The sequence below is a fragment of the Oryx dammah genome, unplaced genomic scaffold, assembly GCF_014754425.2.
Source record: "Oryx dammah isolate SB20612 unplaced genomic scaffold, SCBI_Odam_1.1 HiC_scaffold_26, whole genome shotgun sequence".
NCBI lineage: Eukaryota > Metazoa > Chordata > Mammalia > Artiodactyla > Bovidae > Oryx > Oryx dammah.
In genome coordinates this window covers 75,351,852-75,374,669 of record NW_024070210.1, presented here as the reverse complement: position 1 = coordinate 75,374,669, position 22,818 = coordinate 75,351,852, and the positions used below count along the sequence as shown (strand labels likewise).

At 37.6% G+C, this 22,818-nt stretch overlaps 1 protein-coding gene across 1 annotated transcript; it reads right to left on the bottom strand.

Moving 5' to 3' along the window:
- Positions 1–14,488: 14,488 nt before the first annotated feature.
- Positions 14,489–15,982, bottom strand: LOC120853320 (olfactory receptor 11G2-like). Its single transcript, XM_040227052.1, has 2 exons — positions 15,966–15,982; positions 14,489–15,398 (listed from the first exon to the last, which is right to left on the bottom strand). The coding sequence occupies exons 1-2, from the start codon at positions 15,980–15,982 to the stop codon at positions 14,489–14,491; spliced, it is 927 nt and encodes a 308-aa protein (XP_040082986.1).
- Between the last annotated feature and the right edge of the window lie 6,836 nt (positions 15,983–22,818).

Sequence of the window (22,818 nt, the reverse complement as noted above, 5' to 3'; positions counted from 1 at the left end):
AAAATCTATATTCCCTACCCTTTGTTCTATTGTAAATCCATATTTTGCTTTTTGAAGTTTGATAGAGGGACTCAGGAAGTCTAATAATTTCCTACCAGAAATATTCAATTTCTGAGAAACCTCCAGGATCAGGAGCAAAAGGTGGTGGCAGCAAGGTGTCATCCCTTCTCATGTAAAGGTGTGGCTGCTTACATGATGTGTTGGAGGAGGAATACAGTTGTGTTGGTTGGAGGCAGGGGAACAAAGCTGTGGCAGAGATTATAATATAATACATATTCTTTAAAAACCCTTTCTGGGTCATTTTAAATAAGATTCCATTATTCCTATCGCATAAGGGATGCTTGAGGCCAATAAAATTCTTGCAGATCTGCCAGATTGTCTTTTAGAGTATATAACTGGACTGGAATAAGATTTAATGGACTCTATTTGGTGAGGGGGAGAGTGCGTAGGTTCTGGTACCTATACCATGCAATTCCATTTACTATCTTTTTCTCTTCTGCTTTTAGGGGTCCAGTAAATTTCTGAGACCACACATTTATTTTTTATAAAGGAGAGTTGAAGGAAGACAGCAGAAGAGTATAATATCTGAGTGACTTTTAAGTCACTCTGTACCAGTTTCACTCATGATCAATGACAGTACTCATTTACCCTTTTTTTGCTTCTTACCCTGGCTTTTGTAGTGTATTTACAAAGTTATATTAGTTGCATGAGCCCATTGATTAGTAAAGAATAAAATTAGGGACTCAAAAGAATAATTCTGCTGTGTGAAAAGGTCCTTAATGAGTTCTAAGTATTCTAGAATCTAAAGATAAATCTAGATTTGCCAACCAGGATTAACCCTAACTTTGCCAGAATCCTTTGCTCCACATTAACACTGCAGGCTGATGCTCATTATGAAATGTCCTAACAAAGTCTGTGTCTGTGCAAAAAAAAAGCATAAGTCTATAATTCTTGTACTGATTCAGAGGAAAGAATTATGATCAATTAAAAACAATTGTTAAGTGTTTTTGACCAGGTTTGCTTTGCTGGTATTCCTGAAATTTCATTTTAGGAGTAAGCATCTGCTCAACAATCATATAACTGACCTCTTCAATTGAATGCTGAATAACTTTTTTGGTACAATTTATGTCAGTGTAGTTTTTCTCCATTATCTAACCCTCACATTGATTCCATCAGAAATTATTGTTAGTTTTTCTCATGTCTAACATTCTCTTGTTTAAGCTATCATCTTTCCTTCCCTGGATCACTGTGATACTGTCCTCACTGGCTTCCTGTTTCACCCTTGCCTCTAGATAGTGTGTTATCCCTGTCATGGCCAGAGTACTCTTTAAAAAAGAAACTCAGATCAGTCCCTTTTCTTGTGCGCATACTTCACTTAGCTTCCCAAAGCACTGAAAATAAAATCTTCAAACCACACTATTAGATGACCCCTTGTAGCATCTCCAACCTCATCTCCTGACTGTATTAATCAATCATATAATACTATATCTCTCAAACACATACATACACACACACACACACACACACACACACATAGAAACACATTCTGTTTTGCAAAGGACTCTGAATTTAATATAACTCTGACGTGTTATATTAACAGTTTCTGACTAACAGAAAGTTAGTCTTCTATTGATTTTTTGATTTAAATTCAAAATATAAGAATTCTTAGCTCACTGTCTATACAAGAATGAGCAGCAGGCCAGATCTGGACCATTGGCCATAATCCTGTTCCATGCATTTTTAAGGATAGGAAAGCAACGATCATCACTTTACTATGCCACAGTAGAAGCTCCTTGGTCGAGCAAGAATCTCATTAGATAGAAAGGGAGGAGACCACTAGAGGCAGCTAGAATCAGCCTAGTCTTCTCAGGTAGCACCTTTGGGCCAGCTTTAGCTTAATTAAAAAGATGAGCTTCCAAAGCCATTTGCCTCTTTCTCTCTCTGTCTCTACACATACACACACACACACACACACACACACACACACTCATGCATGCATGGCTTCCCTCTTCCCCACAGTACTTCAGTAATATAACACTGGCCTTCTTTCAATTTCTAGAAATAGCCAAGTACTTTTCTTTTTCTTTTTTTTTTTTTTTTTTTAGCCAAGTACTTTTCTGACCAAGGTTTTTTTGTTCTTGTTGTCTTCCATGGTCATTCTTAATTCCTAGTTCTCAGCACAGTATGAGGAAGATAGTATATATTTGTTATTTTTTTTTTTAAAGAAATGATTGTCCTCACTGTTACCAACCTAGAGAATCAGTTCAGTTCAGTCGCTCAGTCGTGTCCAACTCTTTGCGACCCCATGAATCGCAGCACGCCACATGGAGATATCTACCAATTACTTTCTTTGAGCTTCAAAGAGCCTGTGAGATGAAGTTTTAGGAAATAAATTATATAAAAAAGGGCTCCAAATGATCTGAGACTATGAGAGTATTGGCCCAGACATGAGAGAAATCCATTCAAAGGAAGTAATGGGAGCTAAGGTTCTGTGTGGAACATGTCCCACCCCAGGTGGCTTACTCTGTATTGCTAGGGATAATAATGGTCTCCAGCTGTAGATGTTAAAATAGGAGATAGGGAGGGTAGGATGGAAATTCCAGGTTTAGCATCATGACAGAGTTGCTTAGTGGCTCTAGTGGAGTCTTCTACTGTCTCTAAACTTTGGTTTCTTTATGTGAAAAGGGAGTAGGGTTATATAATTTTTAATAACCTTTCATTATAACATGGTTACTCGTACTCCAAGTATACTACAAGTACACATGATATGAAGGTTTTATAGATCTAGAGGTGATAATTTGTTTACATTTATCTCTCAGATAAGAAAATCCATTAGTTTGTCACGTTTACATGAGGCAAAAATATCCAGGTAATTCCTTCTAGGGCAATTCTCCTACTTTGAGAGTCTGACAAAGCTGCCTTAGAAAATAAGATAAGTGTGAAAAAGTGATTCTCTGTGTGTCATCACCATTTCATGCTCAAGGTAACTATAAATTGTCAGTGGGTGAAAAAGATATTTTGAATAAGACATGTCATTTGTTACTCACCTTTTATTACTTCACTCCTTTGTACAGAAGAGCTGTGGTGTTCACCTGATACAAGGGTAAGCTGGAGCTGTCCAGAGAGGCAGGAGAGTTCCCCTGAATTAGCTGCAGAAAGTTCTGTGGCAGAGGGAGTGGGAATATGCATACAGTGGTGTCAAAGTTGTGTTATGTATGCAGGATGTTTGCACTGAGTTTATTAACAAAGCCAAGCAAGATAAACTACTCCCTGACCTCCATGCTATCTTGGAAAGTTTGGGTTAAACCCAATCTAGATTAGCCAGATTCTCAGATGTAATATATAAGATGAAGGAAAGATATTCTCTGAAATTTTGCTTTTCCCCCAGGGCTAGTCCACAGAGGCACAACGGGGTGGAAGCATCATGCCCTGCTCTCACAATAGCACATCCATCTGCTTCATTTGGTTTGGTCAGGAGATGTCACAGCTGTCCCATTTCTTCAATGCTTTTGAAAACAAGAAAAACTCTCATTTCTGAGAAATGGTAGGCAGTTGAAGCATAATAGAAGAGCAAAGGATTTGGAATAAGGAGTTGTGGGTATGATATACAACATATAAACTATTTCTAGTTCTTCCAACTGTAAAATGGGTACAGTAGCACTTTCACCAAACTACTGAGGACTCTGAATGATAAAACATGTGGAACCTTGTCTAGGGCCTGACACATTGCAATGCATAGGAATTTTTAGCTGTATAATATACAGCTGAAGCAAAGTAAAAGGAAGCCTTACTTAGAGAATAGTAGTTTTCTCACTCTTTTATATTTATTTCTCCTCTAAGCGTTATATCATCTCCTTTCTTGAACAAAAGGACCATCCAGACCTGAAGTTTCTCTGCGTGTCTGGTCTTCCTGGAGGGGAGAGTTGGTCTTCCCTACAGAAACCATCAAGGGGTGAAGGAATAGAAACTGGGTGAAGATCTTTCTGTGGCTTGCTGAAGGATGCGAAAATTATAAGCAGAGACTCAAGAGAGTGAGAATCTGTGAGGATCTATTTACCACTTCCAGAAGGATCTCTGTGTTAGGAGATTGTTCTTACTAGTTATTCCCTTCCTCTGGGACCTGGCTTCTCAAGAGACTATGCTCCTTCTACCTTTGTCTCCCAGTAGAGTAGAAAACATGACTTTTTCCAGCCCCAAACTTCTCAGTGATGGCATGAGATTTCATCAATCTTTTGCCAATATGAGCCAACTCAGAGTGCTGTTCAAGGGAAAGTCTATTAAAAAAACATAGTGTGGTGGCTGTTCCTGGGCCTCTAGTGAGTGCTATCAATTATGGGTTTGGGGAACAAAGTCTTCTCTGATTCTCCTGAAGGAAGAGATGGGTTGGAGGTATGATATGACCTCAGTCATAGAGGGCTGTGCCGTTACTCCAGGAATCAATCCCCTTCCAGGACCTCCCTGCTTGTTTTATAGATCTACCCTTTCTCATTTGTGGTTGAGGCCTGTGAGTCTCAAACAGGTGTCTCAATCAGGTGTCTTGATGGTTAACACAGGTTCAAGAGAAGCCAGAGCAGAACATTCCTTAGCTCTACTCAGGGTTGCATCAGGGAGTTGGATCTAAGGCTTCCTCATTTTGACAGAGGTACAGTGTTTTAGCACAACCCATTTCTTGTCCCTCTGTCCCATTTGTGAAGGAGTTTCAAGTCAATGACTTATCAGGTCGTTTAACTTCCTTGTTTGAACTGCTTTGATGTTTCCCTTTGTTTACAACACGAAATTTGAAATTGGCAAACAGAGACAGTTGCAATTCAGCTGTAACTATTGTTACCCTTGTTGTAATTATATACATATATATATTAACTTTTTTATTATATTGTGATATTGTGATGTGATATTTTCAGATGGGCAGCAAAGGAATCAAGCTATACATATACCTGTATCCATTCTTCCCCAAAGTCCCTTCCCATCCAGGATGCCACATAATATTGAGCAGAGTTTCCTGTGCTAAACAGTAGGTCCATATTTTATATTTTTCATTTTTTTCCCACTATTTCTTGCAGAAGTCCTTATGTCACAGTCGGATTAAATTGCTTAGATACACAGTGGAATATCATATATTTCGGTGGGGTGAATAATTTTACCCTCTGAAAAGCAGATAAGAACACTGTGAATTGATGACTACCAATGGGAGAGTTAAGCCCTGTGGAGTGAGGATCCCAGGAGATTAACTTAACCATGCAGAAAGGAGATAACTTATGAAGTGTTCTCTTTGCTTTCTTTCTTTCCTTTTCTTTCTTTTTTTTTTTTTTTGTAGCCTCTCTTGTCATTGTTTCCCCAGCTCAAAATATTTTCTCATAGAATTCTTGAAGGTGGTATTAGCACATTGTAACAGAGCTCATTGGTTGCTGGTCCATATTCCCTTTGTATTTTCTCCTCCTTTCCACTTCAGTGCAACTGCAAGCTTCTACATTTGTTTTCCTGAGAGTATTTTCATAACCTGGAACCCTGCTTTGGCTGCCCATTTTTCATTCTTTCAGGCTGGAAGTTAATGACCTCCACACTTCCTGAAACCCTCAGCTACGGACAAATTGGAATTGGAGTATCAGTATCCCAGCTCCTTTGGCAAAATATTGGGATAAGTCTGGAATGTCTAATTGCCTACCTTGGGGTCCTCCAGAGGGATTAGCTTCATTCACGTCCAATGGGAGTTGATCTGACTATTTACCCTTTGTCCGAAGACTTCTCTTCCTTATTTGACTTTTCTCTACCAGTCTTCCCTTCCTTACATAAATGAACTCTGCATTGGAATCTCTGTCTCAGGGTTTATTTTGGGGGACACCAATAAAGACATAGGGGCTGGTATATTTGGTCTAGCCATCATTTATGACACTTTTTAGATAATCAAGTTTGTATCCAGTTTCAAACAAATTTAAATATTCTTCCATTAAGCTTTTTAACAACTTAAATATTGGTATTGTCAGGTGGGTGCTATTCATTATAATGGTTCCTTTAATACTATCATCAAACAGATTAATTATTATAAAAAATGTTTAACTCAGTCACAAAAAGGAATGATGTACTGAAATATGCTACAACTTGGGCTACTTTGGGAACTTTATGCTTAGTAAAAGAAGGCAGTCACAAAAAGTCACATATTGTATGGTTCCTTCATATGGGCTGTCCAGAATAGGCAAACCCATAGAGACAGGGAGCAGATTAGTGGCTGCCAGGTAACGTGGGGGGCGGTGAGGAGGGGGGAGTGACTTACTGTAACGGATATGAGGTGTTATTCTGGGGTGATGAACAAGCTTTGAAATTACAGACGAGTGGTGGCTGCACCACACTGTGAATGCACGAACTACCACTAAATTGTATACTTTAAGATGGCTGATTGTATGTTATATGAATTTTGCCTCAATTAAAAAAAATTAAATCCTAAATTTAATAAAAAAAAACACCACCTATCTGCAGTCAGGCCTTTTTACTGTGGAAGATGGAGCATGCATGTAGATTTTCCAGGTAAAGGAATAATGGATTCATGTGACAGCTCACTGATTTTTTTCTCTTAATTGGTTATTAGCAATAAGCTTTCTTATAAGAGAAGTTTCAAAAGATAATATTCCACTGAGGACACAGCTTGATTAACATGCCACTTGTGAGCATAATGCTGTTGCCTCTTCTCTTAGACAGCCCAAAAGATTGCTGCATGACTCAGTGGCGGATGTCTGAAGTATAGATCCATTTTCTTGTAGAGCATATGCAGTAGAGATTATTTCATTCTGTAGCCAAGCCAATTGGTTTCTGAAGAGCTTTCAAGTCACGTTGTTACAGACCATTTTCCTAGAATGTCTGTACCACTGGTTAATTCAATACTATAAACAATTATAGAATGATACTACTATTTTTTCATACTCCTGTCTGGTGTCAGGTTACCCTTCATCATTTTCTGGTTTTAAATCCCAGTATGGTTGGTCAGAGGAGCCCATGGATTTGCAAAGAGTTGGACACTGCTGAGCACACACACAGGGCTGGTTTGAGTAAATCTTTTCCTCGTTTTCTTCATTCTTTGTCCTCCTTTCTCCTTCCCTTTCCCTTTCTCTGTTTCCCTCCTTCTCTCCTTGTCCTCTTCCTCCCTCCCTGTCCCTCTTTCTCTTTGTCCTCACTGCCTCACTTTCTCCCCTCTTTTCATGCCTTCTTCCATGCTCCGCAGGCTTCCCTTGTGGTAAGGAATCCTCCTGCAGTGCGGGAGACCTGGCTTCAATCCCTGGGTTGGGAAGATTCCCTGGAGAAGGGAAAGGCTACCCACTCCAGTATTCTGGCCTGGAGAATTTCACGAACTGTATGGTCCATGATGTGGCAAAGAGTTGGACACGACTGAGAGACTTTAACTTTCACTTTCCATGCTGTGTGCTTAGTTGCTCAGTGTCCTAATCTTTGTGACCCCATGGACTGTAGCCCACCAGGCTCTTCTGTCCATGAGGATTCTCCAAGCCAGAATACTGGAGTGGGTTGCCATGTCCTCCTCCAGGGGATCTTCCCAATGCAGGGATCGAGCCAGGCAGATTCTTTACTGTCTGAGTCTCCAGGGAAGCCCAAGAATACTGAAGTGGGTTCCTGGTCCAGGAATGGAACCAGGGTCTTCTGCATTGCAGGTGGATTCTTTACCAGCTGAGCTACCAGGGAAGCCCTCCTTCTTCCAGACGTACATACATAATATATATTTATACGTATTTTCTTCATGGATACATCTGTTGATGGACATTTAAGTTGTTTTCATATCTTAAACATTGAGAATAGAGCTGCAGTGAACATGCTAATGCAGATGTCTCTTCAAGGTTGTTGATTTCAATTTCTTTGGATGAGTAGTTAGAAGAGGGATTCTTAGGTCATATGGTACTTGTAGTTTTATTCTTTGAGGAAGCTTTGGATTGTCTGTTGATAGCCCTATCTTTTGTTTATCACTTTATCTCCATCCAATGATTATAAGAAAGTTAATTTATAAATAAACTTAATAAGTAAATAAGCTTAATGAGTAAATGAGCTTAATAAGGAAAACACTTTGTTTTTAGATTTGTTAAATTGTGAGTTAAAGACTGCCCATAAACCCCTCTGGTGTAACTGCTCCTCCATTCCCTGCCTAAGCAAAAATATAGAATAACATTTATAAAAATAAATGCTAATTGTTTAGGATTTATCAGTAATTAGAACAGCTTGTGGATTTTAGAAATGTTAGATTTAATTTTATCTTTTACATAGAGGAGACTGAGGCTCAGAGGATTTTAATCACTTTTTGACAGTGCACAGCTAGTAAATAACTAGAATTCAAACCTAGGTCATAGGTGTTTGGGTCCGTTGCTCTTTGAGCTTGTGTCAGTGAGTTGTTGGGGCAATGATTGCATTCCTGTGTGTTGCCTGCACAGTTCACAACATATTTATCAATATTCAATCCAACACTCGATCCTTCTCTGGCTTCTTTCCTCACTTCTGCTTCATTTCCCTATACACAGCTGAATGGTACTGGCTCTCTGTTTCTTTGCTAATGACTCGTACCTGAACATCTGCTGCACTATCCCAGCATGGGTGGCTCTGCGTATTCCAGTGTTCTTGTATTTGCTCATTCATGTCCTTATGTGCTTAATTCTCATTTCTCCGTAACATTATTTATCACTTTCTTTGTGACATGGACCCACTGATGCCCTGTCCTGTACCCTCATTCCAGTCATAAATTACATATTTCATTCCTTGAGTTCTACATCTAAGAGTTCAGCTAAAGTGCAGACAATAATCACATCATGATATTGGTATATCTGTAGTGATATCAATCTCAAACCCTGTAATCTCTAACCTACTCAACAATAATCTGGATCTTAAAGATCTTTGTGGAATGAGAATTAATCAGAGCTCATGAATTGTCTTTGGATAGTCCTGTAGCTAATGCCACCTTTTTCTGGTGTATGGGAGAATAACCTCTTTCGACAATCCAAATTGACTTATTTTTATTCTTTATAAATCTCTAGCTATTAGTAGGGGCAGGAGCTTGGTGGGCTGCAGTCCATGGGGTCGCTAAGAGTCAGACAGGACTGAGCGACTTCACTTTCACTTTTCACTTTCATGCATTGGAGAAGGAAATGGCAACCTACTCCAGTGTTCTTGCCTGGAGAATCCCAGGGACGGGGGAGCCTGGTGGGTTGCCATCTATGGGGTCACACAGAGTCGGACATGACTGAAGCAATTTAGCAGCAGCAGCAGCAGCAGCTATTAGTACAAGGAAAAAATATTCAGTATGTGTAATAAAATTTTATTTATTTATTTTTCTTTTTTAAAAAAATTAATTAATTAATTAATTAATTTTAATTTTTACTTTACAATTCTGTATTGGTTTTAGTAAAGATACTATAAGTACAAAATGAAATGGTAAAGAAAAATATTTGCAATATATTTGACAGATAAAGTGTTAATATCTAAAATAAATAAAAAAAATTTTCTTGAGCAAAATATGAAAAATTAAAAATGGATAAGAATGTTAACAAGCAAAAAGTAGAGAAAATCCACTGGCCAATGTCATAAGGAAAAAAATGCTCAACTATCACTAGTAAAAGAAGTGGACTGTCTCTTTAAACCCACCAAACTGGCAAAATTTAAAGCAATTTTATTAGCTCTTAAGGGTGAATGGGTACTTATACTAATAGTGGAAACATGATTGTGCATAGCCTTGAGTGAAAGCAACCTAACAATATCTAAATATTAAGTGTACTGATCTTTGACCCAAAAATATCAATATATTCCTAGAAATCTATCTTATAAAAATAAAGGTATAAGTAGTTTAGAATAAGGGCTTCCCTGGTGGCTCAGATGGTAAAGAACCTGCGTGCAATGTGGCAGACCTGGGTTGGATCCCTGGATTGGGAAGATCCCCAGGAGGTGGGCATGGTGACCCACTCCAGTATTCTTGCCTGGAGAATCCCCATGGACAGAGGAGCCTGGCAAACTACAGTCCATGGGGTCACAAAGAGTCGTGTGAATGTGTGTATAAGCCTACAATTACATGTGCATTAAGATTAATGTGGAAAGATACACATTAGATTATTCATACTGATTATTTAACTAGAGTGTGAGGTAATTGTGGAGAGAAGTGGGGAAAGAATAAAGGTAACAAGAGAGGAAAAGAAATGTACATGTACACCCATGGCTGATCCATGTCAATATATGGCAAAAACCTCTACAATATTGTAAAGTAATTAGCCTCCAATTAAAATAAATACATTAATTTAAGAAAATTAAAAAAAAATGAAGATGGCATGCAGAGAGACAGCTTGTCTGTTGCAACCATATATGTAAAATTATATATGTGTATGTGTACAATCATATGTATATAAATCATATGCATTAATATAAATTATATACTCTCTATATATTATACATATGCACATAAACACATCTAAAGAGATGAATAACTAAAATTTAATGATATGGAACCCTGGACAGTGGAATTTAGGTGACTGATATATATTTATACTTTACTATTTAAAAAATGTTTAAAATGCCATAAATGCTGGAGAGGATGTGGAGAAAAGGGAATGCTCTTGCACTACTGGTGGGAATTTAAATTGATATAGCCACTATGGAAGACAGTATGGAGATTCCTTTAAAAACTAGAAATAAATCCACCATATGAGCCAGCAATCCTACTCCTAGGCATATACCCTAAGGAAACCAAAATTGAAAAAGACACATGTATCCCATGTGTAGTAAACAGTGCTGCTCATTGTAGCACTATTTGGAATAGCTAGAACATGGAAGCAACCTAGATGTCCACTGACAGATGAATGGATAAAGAAGTTGTGGTACATACACACAATGGAATATTACTCAGCCATAAGAAGGAACACATTGGAGTCAGTTCTGATGAAGTGGATGAACTTAGAACCTATTATGCAGAGTGAAGTGAGTCAGAAAGAGAAAGATAAATATCGTATTCTAACACATATATACAGAATCTAGAAAAATAGTACTGAAGAATTTATTTACAGGACAGCAGTGGAGAAACAGACATAGAGAATTGGCATATGACATGGGGAGAGGGGAGGAGAGGGTGACATGCATGGAAAAAGTAACATGGAAACTTACATTGCCATAAGTAAAAGAGATAGCCAATGGGAATTTGCTGTATGGCTCAGGAAACTCAAACAGGGGCTCTGTGTCAACCTAAAGGGGTGAGATGGGGCAGGAGGTGGGAAGGAGGTTCAAAAGGGAGAGGATATATTTATACCTATGGCTGATTCGTGTTGAGATTTGACAGAAAACAACACAAATCTGTAAAGAAATTATCCTTCAGTTAAAAAATAAATATTTAAAATAAACAAGTATTATGTAAATAAGAAAGAAAATTAGGATATTTATTATCAAACATTATTATGTTACAAATGCATTTGAGATAAAATGCTGAATGTAAGCTGCTGTGCAAAGAGCTGGAGCAATTTTCAGCTTTCTTGCTTCCTACCCTCAGGGAAATCATATAATACACTATTATTATATCATATTTTATACGATAAAATAATTATTTTGTCATATAATACAGTCAGATATCTTTTGCTTGTAGTAGCAGTAAACTGTAAACCATGAGACAAGTTTTCTTTAAGAGGCTCAGAGACCCTTTCTATAAATGTCTATCAGGGACACACCTGATCTTTAACTTTACCCTGTAGTCCATGAGCTATAGTGTCTGTGTGAAATACTTCATTCTCCTGCTCTCTCACCACTTACCTCTCCATTGTTTGCATATACTGTTCCCCAGTTGACTCCTGTAACAACTAATCTCTTTCTTGGTCATAGCACATCTCACAGTTTAATTGTTTCTCATCCTAGACTGTCAACTTCATGAGAGACTGAAATGTGACTTACTGACTTATCTGATTCATTTCCTAGATATATACTTGATATATTACAAGTATTCACTAAATGCTTTTAATGAATTAGTGAACAATAAGGAATGTAAATGTAATAGCCCTGAAACTAGACTAATTAACACTTTACATGCACTCTAAGTCGTTTCAGTTGTGTCCGACTCTTTGCGACCCTGTGAACTGTACCCACCAGGGACAGGCTCCTCTGTCCATGGGATTCTCCAGGCAAGAATACTGGAGTGAGTTGCCATGCCCTCCTCCAGAGGATCTTCCACACTCAGGGATTGAACGCAGGTCCCCCAGGTCTCCTACACTGGCAGGCGGGCTCTTTACTGTCAGTGCCACCTGGTGGAACTAGGTGAACACTTTAACAAACACTTTAACAAACTTTATTTCCTCCCACACATCTTCAGTTGTTGTTGTTCAGCTGCTCAGTTGTGTCCGACTCCGCGACTCCATGGACTGCGGCTCGCGCAGCTTCCCTGTCCATCACCGTCTCCCGAGCTTGCTTAGACTCATGTCCATTGAGTCAGTGATGCCATCCAACCATCTCATCCTCTGTCATACCCTTCTCCCACCTTCAATCCTTCCCAGCATCAGGGTATTTTCCAGTGAGTCAGTTCTTTGCATCACGTGGCCAAAGTATTGGAGCTTCAGCTGCAGCATCAGTCCTTCCAATGAATATTCAGGGTTGATTTCCTTTTGAATTGAATGGTTTGATCTCCTTGCAGTCCAAGGGACTCTCAGTCTTCTCCAACACCACAGTTCAAAAGAATCAATTCTTTTTCTCTCAGACTTCTTTACGGTCCAACTCTCACTTCCATACATGACAACTAGGAAAACCATAGCCTTGAGTAGACGGATCTTTGTTGGTGAAGTAATGTCTCTGCTTTATAATATGCTGTCTAGGTTTGTCATAGCTTTTCTTCCAAGAAGCAAGTGTCTTTTAATTTCATGGCTGCAGTCATCAACTGCAGTGATTTTGGAGCCCCCCAAAATAAAGTCTGTCACTATTTCCATTGTTTCCCCATCTATTTGCCATGAAGTGATGGGACCAGATGCCATGATCTTCTTTTTCTGAATGTTGAGTTTTAAGTAATCTATTTCACTGCTGTCTTTCACTTTCATTAAGTGGCTCTTTAGTTCTTCTTTGCTTTTTGCCGTAAGGGTGGTATCTGCTTCTCTGAGGTTATTGATATTTCTCCCGGCAATCTTGATTCCAGCTTGTGCTTCATCCAGCCTGGCATTTTGCATGATGTACTCTGCACATAAGTTATATAAGCAGGGTGACAATATACAGCCTTGACGTACTCCTTTCCCAATTTTGAAATTGGAAAACATTTTCAGAGAACAAAATAATTTACCATATTTCCCCTCCAGAACCAAGAAATCTGAATGAAATGATGTTGGTGGGTTTTTGGGTCCTGGCTTCTTTGTTTGCATTGGAGACAGCCTGTGCCTTGCCATAGATCCCCCAAGAAACCCAGGAATCGTGGGCGACTGTTTCTTAGGCTCCAGTTCTCAGAAAACTTACCAGTAGAGCTATCATTATTAGCTATAAGATTTTGTTTCAAACATACTGAAGAGTGAAAATAGGTCTTTTTTCCTTCTCTTGAATTCAAGACATCCTCCTTCCAAATGCAACCATGGTTAGGTTTCTTATTTACCCAGTGAAAGATATTCCTTTTTTTAAACCGTGAAGACAAATTTATAATCTCATCAATAAATGACAACTTACATACTATGCATCATTTATTCACTTAATAACAAATATAAGTTGGAGGTAGTTCCATATCTGTATATCTAAAATTCTCTCATTTAAGAAATGCTACATCATATTTCATTGCAGGAATGTCATACATATTGAAATATGTCTCAATAAATAGGCATTTGCATTGTTTATAAAAATGCATTTTGCACATATGTATGATTATATGTGTAGATTGAGTATCTAGGACTGAGTGCAATTGCTGGGATAATGGATATGTGAATTTTAAATTTTCTGAAATTGTTTGCAATGTCCTAAGTAGAAGTTGTACCAGTTTAGACTTTTATCAGTAATTTACATTTTCCCCTCTTAGATGAAAGAATATTTGATGGCTGTATACCAGAATGCCAAAACCTCCAATACTCTCTTATAGTTTATTATGTATTTCTGTCTTTATGAGTAGAATAAGAAGTATAAAGATTTTTCTAAGCATTTTAAAGTTATTACCAGAGCAAATCACTCAAATTTTCCATTCTTCAGCTTCTTAATCTGTAGAATGAGGGAGCTGGATAAAGTCTCTGAGTCCTTTCTCCGAAAAATTTTGGGAAAAGTACGAATAGCCATGCTGAATAGGTTCAATAATAGGACGAACAATTCTCGAAGTGTTCAGTTCAGTTCAGTCACTCAGTCCTGTCCGGCTCTGCAACCCCATGGACTGCAGCACCCCAGGCCTCCCTATCACCAACTCCCAGAGTTTACTCAGATTCATGTACACTGAGTTGGTACTAGCTATTTACTTAGGACTTTTTAACCTGGAAGAGTATAAAGATAGCCCAGTTGCCCAAAGATTTCCCCTTTTGTTTTTTGACCACGTTTCTTATTTTTGTATTTCCAGAAATTTCTGCAAGGCATATTTTATATCTTTGTTCCTCAGACTGTAGATCACAGGATTAATGAGTGGGGTTCCCACAGAATAAAACAGAGTCACAAGCTTCTGTATTCCAGCATCATGCTCAGATGTTGGGCTCAGATACATGACCATCACTGAACCATAGAAGAGCGAGACCACAGCCAGATGAGACCCACAAGTGGAGAAAGCTTTCCTTTGTCCAGCTGCTGAAGGGACTTTCAGTACAGCTCTCAAGACCAGAGCATAAGACCCCATGATGCAGAGGAAAGGAATAAATAAGAGGAGAGAACTTATGATTGCCCAAAAAAATTCCATTACTGAGGTTCTAGCACAGGTGAGTGCTAGAAGAGGACCTGGGTCACACAGGAAATGGTCAATAATCCTGGATCCACAGAAGGACATTTGGGAGATGATGATGATGGGGACTGGGAACCAGAGGAAACCGAGTGCCCAGCAGCTGATCACAAGATTGGTGCAGAGACGCCCAGTCATGAGAGTGGAGTAATGTAGAGGCCAGCAGATGGCAAGGTATCGATCAAATGCCATAATAGCCAAGAAAAAGCATTCTGTAGAACCCAGGGAGAAGAAAAAGTAGAACTGGAGAAAGCACCCAGGGAAGGAGATGAGTTTGTTGTCAGAGAGGAAGTTGGCCAACATGTTGGGGACAGTGGAGGTGACATACCAGATCTCCAGGAAGGAGAAGTTGGCGAGCAGGATGTACATGGGGGTGTGGAGTCTCTGATCCCAGCACACAGCACAGATGATAGAACCGTTGCCCATGAGGGTCAGGAGGTAGACAGCAGAGAAGAGCACAAAGAGGAAAATCTGCCCCTCCCTGGGACAAGGGAAGCCCAGGAGGATGAAGCCAGTGATGGTGCTGGAGGAGTTGAAGGTATTGGAGATTTTCATGGGTCTGTAAGCTGTGAAAGGTCATAATTACTGAATATCCCTGGAATAGCAAGGAGCTTCATTTTCTTTGTCCCAACATGAAACTGAGATTTATTTACTTGTTATTAATTAAGTATAATTGAGTGTGTACTTTTAGATACTGGGGATACAGCAATGAACACAAGAGATTAAAACCCATACCTCATGTAGCTTATCCCAGTAGGAGAATGCAATGTGTAATTCTCTTTCTGAACTAAATATATCGAGTTATTGTTCTTCTTGGCAAACACCTTCTTAAGGGTAGGCTAAAGTTATTGCTATGTCAAACAGTAGTGTCATGGTGATGACTGGGGATGTACATGATCTTGCATTCAGAAGGGTTTCTGTAATTTTCTTATAATGAGTGGAAAAACTGTATTTCCTATGTACTCCTTGAGTTCTCACCTAATGCAGCTGCTTGTAGACAGGTACTTCGTTGGATCATGTGATTTTGAAGCAGGAAAACATTTCTGACTTTTGATGCCATTTGAAAATTGACATTCGGCTATGTTCCAACCTAACTTGTTGATTCATTCTCTCTAGTACCATTATCTGACAATTTCATAAGTAAGTCAATCAACTTTGATGGGGAAAATTTCCTGAAAAAATAGCACCAAGAAAGAGGCCATCTAAACAGATTTCTTGAATGATAAAATTAATATATCAATAATATGACCATGTTGAAATAGTTCTGTCTATTCTCTGTGATAAGAATGCAGTGCTGTGCTGGGGAACACAGCACTTTGGAACCCATTCTTCTGGGTCAGAATCAATATTATTTGATTCTCAGGTCAAGGGGTACTCATGTGTTCAATAAGAACTCCCATGATTCTGTCCATTTCTATCTTAATGTGCATTATTACCACAGTGCCTTGCTGGCTTCAGCTAGTGTGAGATTGGGAGGGGGAGTAGATGACTGCATTATGAGTTCCAGCTTCTGTGTGCTTTTGCTCAGCTTGTAAATTTATCTATCAGCTCATGCAGCTCAATTTCAAAAAACATACAACCCAATCAAAACATGGGGAGAAGACTTAAACAGAAATTTCTCCAAAGAGGAGATGCATATGACCAACCAACACAGGAAAAATGCTCAACAGTGCTCACTATTACAGAAATGCAAATCAAAACTACAATGAGGTATCCCCTTACACCAGTCAGAATGATCATCATCAAAAAATCTACAAACAATAAATTCTGGAGAAGGTGTGGAGAAGAGGGAACCCCCTTACACTGTTGGTGGTAATGTAAATTGATACAGTCACTATCAAGAACATTATGGAAGTTCTTTAAAAGCTAAAATTAGAGCTACCGTATGACCCAGCAATCCCTCTCTTGGGCAAATACCAGGAGAAAATCATAATTCAAAAAGATACATTGCACCTCAATGTTCATTGCTGCACTATTTACAATAGTCAGGACATGGAAGCAACCTAAATGTCCATTGATGGGTGAATGGATAAAGATGTGATCCAATGGAATATTACTCAGCCATAAAAAGGAACAAAATTGTAGCATTTGCAGACACATGGATGGATCTAGAGACTGTCGCACAGATTGAAGTAAATCAGAAAGAGAAAAACAAATATTATATCAATTTTATGTGAAATCTAGAAAAATGATACCAATGAACTTATTTGCAAAGCAGAAATAGAGATACAGACATAGAAAACAAATGTATGGATACCAAGGAGGGGAAGGTGGAGTTGGGATGAACTGAGAGATTAAGATTGACATATATACATTACTAGGTATAAACTAGATAACTAATAAGAACCTATCGTATAGCACAGGGGATTCTACCCAGTGCTCTGTGGTGACCTAAATGGGAAGGAGATCCAAAAAAGGGGGTATATGTATATGTATAGCTGATTCACTTTGCTGAAGTGAATGCTGAATTAAAACTTTCATTATGTTTTAATAGCACATCTCTCTTTCTACTATCCTTCATACACAGTTCAGCTGTAGTTCTGTTTATTTCTAAAATATGCCTTGAGTCCTGATGCATCTGCTTCTCTCTCTTTCCCCTGCACCCTCCTAGTTCATGTTACCCATATTATTTCTCTAAATTACCGCAAAGATCTCCCAAATGATTTCTCTGCTTCCTGCCTTTGCTTCTATAAAATCAATTCTCTACACAGCAGACAGACTGACCTTTTAAAAGTGTAAATAAGATCATGCAATTTCCTTATGCAAAAACATTTCATAACTCAACCTAGAATAAAATCCAAGCCCCCTTTTATGATACATGGGCCCCTGAATGATCTGGCTTTATGGGCCCCTGAATGAACTGGCTTTCACCCATTTTACCATTTTCTTCCCTTCTGCCTTTTCCAATCTGTCTTTTCCTATTCCCCTTTCTTCATTTACACGGGCCTTCTTTGTATCCTGGAATACGCAACTTCTTTACTGACTAGGTTCTTTGCTTTAAATGTTCTCTTCACCTGGAAATGTATCTGGAGCCCATTTTTCACTTTCCACCCTAATTATTCTGTTCTTCTGAACACCCTATGTAAGTAACTCTGTCATTCTTTTGTTCATAAATTCCTATTTATTTTCTTCCTCATACTTATCAAAGTCTGAAATTATTGTTATTATTTTTTAACTTATTTGTGTATCTTTGCCAGCCAAATGAGGGCAAGAATCTTGTCTGTTGATTTCATTGTTTTATTAAAATTGTGGCACGAAATAGTTTTAATAAACTTTTTAAACTGCTCTCTTTTTCAAAATTATTTTTCTAATTATAAAATTTGGTTATTATTGAAACTTTGGAAAATGTATGCATTATAATGAAGAGAACAAAAGCTTCCTTAACAATATCTATACATAGAAGATATTTTGGAAGAAATATATTCCAAGCCTGAAAACAATAGAATTTTGTTTTCCACAGTGGAGTGGAGTCCTGGTATCCTCACTAACTTCTCTCAGCAGCCAGCCTGGATGATTCCCTATGAGCACAGTCCTTTGCCTTGCTGGCCTGGACAGGCTACTCCATACAGAAGCACAGCTTCCAGAACTGGACCGTCTGAGTCTGAATCCTGCCTCCACCACATTATAGCCATGGATGCTAGACCAAGTATTAACCTCTCTATGCTTTGGTGTCATTTTCTGTAAGGTGAAGTGAATACGACTCCAGAGGGCATTTTGAAGATTACAGAAAGAATAGTTTTAAAATGCCTAGCAATATATATAAGGTGTATATATATATATCTCCTATTGTTTAAACTTTTTAAAAAGCCCCAAAGCAGTGTATTTATCCACTACTGATGAGTGGCACGCAATTATGTTATGCTAGAAATAGTACTGAATTTGGATACAAGAGCCCAGGATTTGAATTCCAACACTTAAACATTGCATTATCGTGGCAAATTCTATAAGCCAGTTATTTTTTGACTCTTAGTTTCCCCAAGTGTCAGAGGGAGATGATAACACTTTCCCCAGAGGGTTGTTATGAAAACTATTGAATGGAATAATAAATTGACAAGGTGGAAGCACCTTCTCAATATCTGACATATGGTAAATATTAGATGTTTTGGGTAAAACTGTGGCAGAGTTAACAGGAGACTTTTTTCCCCAGAGATGTAGATTCTCCAGCTATATTTTAATATTTTTCTCCTCTAAGAACTGAATTACCTTCTTCCCTGAAGTAATAAAGGGATTCTCAATGGAAGCTTCTCAGTTTTTGCAGACTTTTCTGAGTAGAAGCAGTTGTCTTTGTAGTAACCAGCTGGGAGAGAAGGTTTAAAAAGCAGGTTGGATGGGGATCAGGGAATGTATGTGCTTTAGGATCCATGGATTATAAGCACAGCTTGTCCTCCTTGAGCAATCATTTACTGCCTCTAGGAGGATTGTGCCAGGAGACAGGTCTGTGCTAATTATTCCCTTGTTCACTCCCTATCTCCTCTGGAGACAGTTGTTCCTTCATTGTTGCTTTTATTTTCCCCAGTGATGGAGGAAGTAATATCTTTTCCTTAGTTTTAGTCTCTTAGAGATGGCTAGAGTTTCAATCGACAGGTTCATCAGTCACTCACCAAATCTGTTCAGCAATACCTCTCATATTATCAGGGGAGATTCTGTCAAACAAAACCCAAGAGGTGTTCGTCTTGCTGGAGATTGTTCTTTGGTCTTCTGATAAGTTGAGGTCAACTATGGGTGCTGGGGACAGATGCTTGTCTTGCTATCAGACAGAGGAGATTGGTTTTAGGGAGTAATGAAGCTGTGCAATCACTCTTTTCTCCAGACCATCATGGCCTTTTTCTGTAGAAAAAAATCTTTAGAAATCTTGTGTTGAATCTGATAAGCATTTATCATTTAGAATTCAATAGTTCTTATTTCTATTTATTTGCACTACAAAACAGTTACTTACAGTTTGAAATAAGAAAATTTAATTTTGAATAAATTTTTTTTCCCCAAGAATTGACTTTTCTTTTAAAAGTCTGTTTTAGAACTTTGAGGTTTTCACCAATTTGCTAACACAAAAAGGCTCATTTGATTTTAAAAATGATCAATATCTAAACTTGATTGGATCACAGGCCAGAAAAAAATATCTCTCTTCACCTTTTGCTATAAAAGATATGAGCAGCATAATTTGGGAAATTACATAATAAGGTCTTTATATTGCATAATGGTGTTATAGCAGTATAGATTTCTTAACTTTGATAAATATGCGAGCTTATGTGAGAAAATATTTTTTATTTCTAGAAAATACACACTAAATCATTTAGGTAGGTTGTCTTCAGCTTACACTTAATAGGCATATATGTAGAGAAAGACAGTCAGACATATGGACAGAGAGGGTAATAGAAGTAAAAGGACACAGAGAAACTGTAAGAAATTGTGGTAAAATTTTAATAATTTGAAATCCAGATGACAGGCATATAGACATTTTGTACTTTACTATTATTGCAACTTTTCTGCAAAGCTGAAGTTCTGTTTGATAATAAAAAACTATAAAAATAATTAGCTCACTTTTATTTACCAAATGTGCCTTTTTTTCCTGGTTCTCAAGGTCTTATTTGGAAGTAGTAGCTTCCCTGGTGGCTCAGAGGTTAAAGTGTCTGCCTGCAATGTGGGAGATCCTGGTTCCATCCCTGGGTAGGGAAGATCCCCTGGAGAAGGAAATGGCAACTCACTCCAGTATTCTTTTTTTTTTTTTCACTCCAGTATTCTTGCATGGAGAATCTCATGGAGGAAGGAGCCTGGTAGGCTACAGTCCACGGGGTCGCAAAGAGTCAGACACGACTGAGCTGTTTCACTCACTCAGTCTTTTTAAACATTTGCAAACAAAATACAATTTTTCTTATATTTAGCTGGATCCTAAAGAAGATAACCAAAAGGAGAAAAACTGCAAAAATATAAAGAAGGTTTTAGGGAATTATTTCAGCTGTAGTAACATATTAGCAAGTAAAGGTTATTCTGCTTTTTGCTGCATATCTTTTGTGGCTTATGCCTGACTGAATATATGACTTCCAGAAATCCACCACTGAATATTTACTATGTATGTACCACTCCTCTGGATTGTGAATGAATACAAAAATTGGAAAAATAGAGAAATGCAAAGAACATTAAAACTTGTCCTCATGCAGCATGGGACTTTAACATGAATATTTCAGAAGAAAAAATATGAAAAAGATGTCACAGATATTTTATATAATTATTAATGAGTAAGAACTTGGAGCTCTAAAGAACATTGACCTTGGGATAGGAAACGAACTATATCTTAGATATAAAGGTCCATTCATGATCTAAAACATATTTCATATGACTCTATCACTGAAGTAAAATGCAAAAGCTTCTTCAGTTTATACTTTGTGATATTTCTTTAGAATTATTTTCCATATCTTCTCAAATATGTTTATATGTATATACTTAAGTATGCATATATCCATATTTATAAATAAACAGGGTTGTAAATTGTGATTTGTATTAAATTTTGCAGACCTATTTACTTTATTCTAGAAGTTCATTTGTACTTATGAGAAATATCAGTTTAAATAGTAGTGAAATGTAAACTGTGGCCAACTCTGTAGGGACATATTAATTCAGAACTAGAAAGTATGCAATATGATTGATAACAGTCTTCAGTTTGAAATGTTGCTAGCATGATTTCACCTCCCTTTATACATTATCAGCTGATATATCAAAGTTGAGAAACTTCCCCTCTTCTGTGTGGTGCCAGTGAAACTGACTGATGAGAAGCTGGATGGGCTAACAGGCCTTTTCTCTTCTGTCCAATAGTAAAGACTCACTTTTCAATCTTCAACTCTGGCTCCCATTCCCTCAGAGTACCTAGTGGCTGTCTCTTAATTCTGAGAAAATTAAAAAAATACAGTTTTGAAGTCACAAACATTAGTTTTGTTAGAAAAAATAAGGGACATCATGGTTACTGAGGTTTTATATAGATGAGCATCCTTAAGGCGGGGCTAGTTCTTTTAAACTGGGAAACTGGGCTAGATTTATCATTATTATTATTTACAAAATAACTTACTGGAGATTCAAAGTATTCTTTATATACTATTGCATATCTTCCTTGACCTGAAAGAGGTTTACATCCTAATAAAACCTTTAAAATTGAAAATATGATAAGTAAATAAATGCTTTAAAATTTTTCAATTTTTTAATTGGAGGAAAATTGGTTTACAGTGTTGTTTGTTGGTTTCTGCAGTACAACAACACAAATCAGCCATAATTATACATATATCTCCTCCCTCTTGAGCCTTAAAAATGCATTTATTACACCTAAATTACCAAATATCATAGTTTAGCCTAGTTTACCTTAAATGTTCTCAGAACATGTATTAGCTTACTTTTGGGCAAAAGTCATCTGACATAAAGCTTATTTCATAATAAAATTGCTGAATTTTCATAATAAATATTATTGTTGATTTATTGAGTATTGTACAGAAAATCATAGACAGAATGGCTGCATGGGTACTTTATGGTTTAAGTGTATAGGTTGTTTACCCTCATGATCATGTGACTGACTGGAAACTGTCTCAGAGCTGAACCTAGCATCATGAGAGAGTATCATACTACTTATCAACATGCCAGAAAAATGTAAAAATTCAAAGTATGGTTTTTACCAAATGTGTATTACTTTCTCACAACTGTAAAGTTGAAAACTGGTTAAATAGTAAGTTTGGGACTATCTGTACTTTGTATTGAAACATTTGAAAATAAAGCATACAACTGGAAAAAAAAAAAAACCCAAAATAGAAAAAAAAAAGAGAGAGAGAGAGAGACCTCCAAAACCTCCATATTACTACCCAAACATTGCCATTTCAAATATTTTGAAATGTTTCCCTTTGTATTTTTTTTCTAAAGACCAGATTTTAATTTTTCTGCACATGTGTCATATTGTATTTACAATATGT